Here is a 4,491-nt window from a genome sequence, read left to right as displayed (position 1 = left end):
TCCTGATCTCATAATAATACCTACATCATAGAATTCTGAGGATTAAATGAATAACAGTCTGCAAAAGTACCTGACCCCAGTGCCCGGGATCGAGTATTCTCTTCTTCCATCTGGGTTCCAAAAGAATGACAGCCTTTTGGAACACAGCATTTTCTTTCTTTTTTCTTTTTTTAATGTTTGTTTATTTATTTTGAGAGAAGGGAGAACATGTGTGCACACGGGCATGAGCGGGGGAGGGGTAGAGAGGGAGAAGAGAGAGAATCCTAAGCAGGCTCTGGGCAGGATCTCACGGGGCTCGATCTCACGAACCGAAACCGTGAGATCATGACCTGAGCTGAGATTACGAGTCAGACGCTTACCCACCTGAGCCACCAGGTGAGCTGGAGCAGAACATTGTCTTAAATTGAGGCCCATCTTTCCTTTAGAAGCCCACCTTTATCACTTCAACCTTGTATAATACTTCAGTCTAGGCCAGCAAAGCGTAGCCCAGTGAAGTGCTTGGAAAAGCCCAGCGTCTTAAGTCCAGGATCTTTTCCGAGTTGTAAATTTGTTAGGTACACGTATTGCAGTTATTGAAAACCCTTTGTAAATTCCTAAATAACACTTACTGATTTTTAGCACATCTGAAAAATAGTGTGCTTAGCTAGAATTAGAATAGACGGTAGCTCTCTCCACCTCAGTCCAAAATTTAAACGCCAAAAGAGCAGAATCTGAATTGAGCCTCCTGAACTACTAAAAGGGGTCATAAATCACTATTAGTGTCATTTCCCAGATGCTAGGAGTCATGGGAACTGGTACAAAAACACAGAAGCACATTTTTGACAAATTTTTATGTAAGGTAATTGGCTTGATGTCGGTCTCAAAGACTAAGAATCATCACAGAATAATTGAGTTTTTGATTCAGAAATGACATCCCTGCACTCTTACGTCATACGTCTTCCTAATTTCTTGCTAATCACACTGCATCAAAATGGCATATATGTGTCATGTCTCGTGGATGTATTATACACACAAAAGAAAGATTATCTGGTCAGTGCTCTCATTTTATAAATAAGGAAACGTATAATAATTTCCTTGTTTTTGTGATCTCAGAAGTGTCCTAATCACAGCACCCCCAAACCCGGATGTAGTAAATATATTCATTAAAGGTCTTTATTTTAATGGACTAGTTTATCTCTCAGTTGACTATCCTCTGATTCCAAAAATTGAATTATTCTAGTAGGTGGTACAGATGTTACCCAGACTTGTGAAATGGCCCTTTTTTCTGTAGTCCACATCTGGTTCACATATGAAAGGAGAGTCAGTGAGGCACTTTGCTTTCAGAAACTCTTCCTCCGCTGTGCCAGACACACCCCACCCCAGGGCCTTTGCTCTTACTGTCCCCTCATCCTGGAACGGTCTTGGTGCATGTGGTTCCAAGGCTCACCTCCTCTTTTCCATCTAGCCTTGGCCCAGATAGAGCCTCAACGAGGCGACCCTGCCTAAAGTTGCCCCCCATCACCTCTCACACACACTCCCTCTCCTCCTCCTCGGATTCCTTTTTTCCTCCCCAGCCCTTATCGCTGTACAACTTACTAAATCGTCTCTTTGTTTATATTGTGTATCGTAAGTACCGCAAGGACACAGATTGCCATCTGTGTGTTCACTGCTGTATCTCCGGCCCAGATGAGCACACCGCCCGTGCTCAAGAGAAATGTGGTGAAATCAGTGAATGAAAACGAGCATGAACTTCCTTGTCTGTTCTGTAATCTAAATTATTATCTCTTCCCAGGCATCTTGGTGTATAGAGCGCACAGGATAATCGAGTCTTGTCAAGAAGCATTCATCTTGCGTCTGTTTCGCCAGAAAAACAAGCGTGGTTTTATTAAAGCTTTCACAGACAATGCTGTCGCCTTTGACACTGGTTTTTGTCACGTGGAAAGAGTGATGCGAAATCTTTTCGTAGGGAAGCTGTATCTGTGGCCAAGGTAAATAGCCTTATGTGACAGATTTCTGTGAGAGAATCCACTCCGACTTAAGCGTGCACTTGAAAGTGATGTAAAATTTAGAGGAATTGCACTTGACATATGATAGCCGGGTCCATACCAAGTGCATCAAATAGAAACATATGGTTACCTCATTTGTGATTATTTTAAAAGGAGAGACAGATTTGATATTTCCTTTTCTGGTAGCCCGTCACATCCATCCAAGGGCAGCCACTTTATTGCTTCTTCTATGTTTAGCGAAACCCCCAGGGAATCTAGAGCCTAAGGTATATAACAGGTTTAGGAGAACTAAACTCCCTCTGAAAATTACCCGTCGGGGAATAAGGCACAAAGATTGTTTTATTAATTTTATTTAACGTTTATTTGTTTTTGAGAGACGGAGCACGAGCAGGGAAGGGGCAGAGAGAGGGAGACACAGAATCCGAAGCAGGCTCCAGGCTCCGAGCGGTCAACACAGAACCTGACGTGGAGCTCGAACTCATGAACCGTGAGATCATAACCTGAGCGGAAGTCAGACGCTTAACTGACTGAGCCACTCAGGGGCCCCAAAGCGAAAAGATTTTTGAAGAATTCCTGTAAATGTCTAGGAAAACCCAGAAGGTTCCAATGTTCAAACATCTCGCACCTATGCTGATACGTATTTTGGTTACACTACATGGCATTTGAGAGTGATTGCCAGGGTCTTTTGCCTTTCTTGATTATGCTGTGTCAAGGATAGGCATGCTTTTTCTGTGAAGGGCCTGATAGTAAATATTTTGGGCTTTGCAGGCCATGTGGTTTGTGACAATGCTTCCAGTCTGCTGTTACATCAGGAAAGCAGCCATAGACAATACATAAACACTGGGCACGGCTGTGTTCCAATAACACTATTTCTAAAAACAGGCAATGAAAAAAAAAGAAACAACAAAAACGGGGCGCCTGGGTGGCTTCACTCGGTTGAGCATCTGACTTTGGCTCAGGTCATGATCTCATGGTTCATGGTTTCTAGCCCCACGTCGGGCTCTGCTGACCGCTCAGCCTGGAGCCTGCCTCAGATTCTGTGTCTCCCCCTCTCTCTGCCCCTCCCCTGCTTGTGCTCTGTCTCTCTCTCCCTCTCTCTCAAAAATAAATAAACATTAAAAAAAAAAAAAAAAAAAAAACAGGCACTGGTTTGGGCCCAGACCATATTTTTGCTGACCCCCTGCCTTATTCAACGAATACATCCTTTCGTTGAGATTAAAAGTACTTCTGAAAACATTGTCATTTTGCTGTCTGGTTTGTGTCTTAGTTGCATTTCCAAAACCCCTGTGAGAGCAAAAACTGAGAGCCGTGTTATTTCTGGTCTCGGAGAAAACGTTTGGAAACGATTTGTCTCTTCAGGTTCCATGTAGCAGTAAACTCATTCTTAGAACAGCACAAACCTGAAGTTGTAGAAATTCACGTTTCTATGACGCCTGCCATGCTCGCCATACAGACTGCCATCCTGGACATCCTAAATGCGTGTCTGAAAGAACTGAAATGCCACAACCCATCGCTCGAAGTTGAAGATTTGTCTTTAGAAAATGCTATTGGAAAACCGTTTGACAAGGTACTCTGCCTCTTTTCCTTGTAAGCGCAGTGTGTTAGGTTACAGCTTTAAAGAATTCCCGGTTCTTTTGCTAATTGCAGTGTCCTCAATAGGATATCGCTGTTGTTTTTTTTAATGTTTTTTTATATGCATTTTTGAGAAAGACAGAGAGACAGAGTGTGAGCAGGGGAGGGGCACAGAGGGAGGGAGACACAGAACCCGAAGCAGGCTCCAGGCTCTGAGCTGTCAGCAAAGAGCCCAGTGCGGGGCTCGAACTCACAAACCGCGAGATCGTGACCTGAGCCGAAGCCGGATGCTTAACTGACTGAGCCACCCAGGCGCCCCAGAAATTGTTGTTATTTTAAAACTAATCTGGAGGCGATTTAAGTACAACCTGTTCGGTTTACTGGAGAGTCATAATTTGTAGTAGAATACATGGATTGACCCTAAGCACAACTCTTTATTTTTGCAGTTATACAGTGATTATCTTGTATTTCAAGGATAATTAAGAGAAGGAAAAATAACCTTTTTGCTCTGAAATGACAGCATTTGGATATCTACAGATAGAAGAGTTTTACATGAGAATGCTTTCATAATTTATGATCTTTTGTTTGGAATAAAAATAATTGGGACGAGTTTTCATTACTGAGGAATGTGAACCTTGCTGTGTCCTAAAATTACGTTTTCAGTTGAGAAAATGTTAAGACTTTTAGTTCAAGGAACTTTTATTCTAACTGATGTTTTCTATTGTAGATGAATATTAATACAGATGCGTAAATGTCTAAAATTGAATTGTAGATCCAGAAAACGCTGACTTTTAAAAAAATTCCAGGCAGCTTTTTTTTTTTTCTATATTTTGGTGGAACGAGTTCCTGTCTTTTAAGCTCTGAATGCATCTCTGTGTCACTGGAAATAATTCACAGTGATTATTTAAAAGGAAAAATTTAACTCCTCGTATCT

At 42.1% G+C, this 4,491-nt stretch overlaps 1 protein-coding gene across 8 annotated transcripts in view; it reads left to right on the top strand.

Moving 5' to 3' along the window:
• The window catches only part of ERCC4 (ERCC excision repair 4, endonuclease catalytic subunit), a 73,880-nt gene that overhangs the window by 5,788 nt on the left and 63,601 nt on the right, over positions 1-4,491 (top strand). For all 8 annotated transcript variants that reach the window (XM_042971077.1, XM_042971076.1, XM_042971081.1 and 5 more), the window contains exons 3-4: positions 1,772-1,967; positions 3,345-3,552. In XM_042971077.1, the coding sequence (XP_042827011.1) occupies positions 1,772-1,967; positions 3,345-3,552 (404 nt within the window). The remainder of the gene's footprint in view (positions 1-1,771; positions 1,968-3,344; positions 3,553-4,491) is intronic.

The sequence above is a fragment of the Panthera tigris genome, chromosome E3 (assembly GCF_018350195.1).
Source record: "Panthera tigris isolate Pti1 chromosome E3, P.tigris_Pti1_mat1.1, whole genome shotgun sequence".
NCBI classification, from domain to species: Eukaryota; Metazoa; Chordata; class Mammalia; order Carnivora; family Felidae; genus Panthera; species Panthera tigris.
This window is presented reverse-complemented; position numbering and strand designations above follow the sequence as displayed.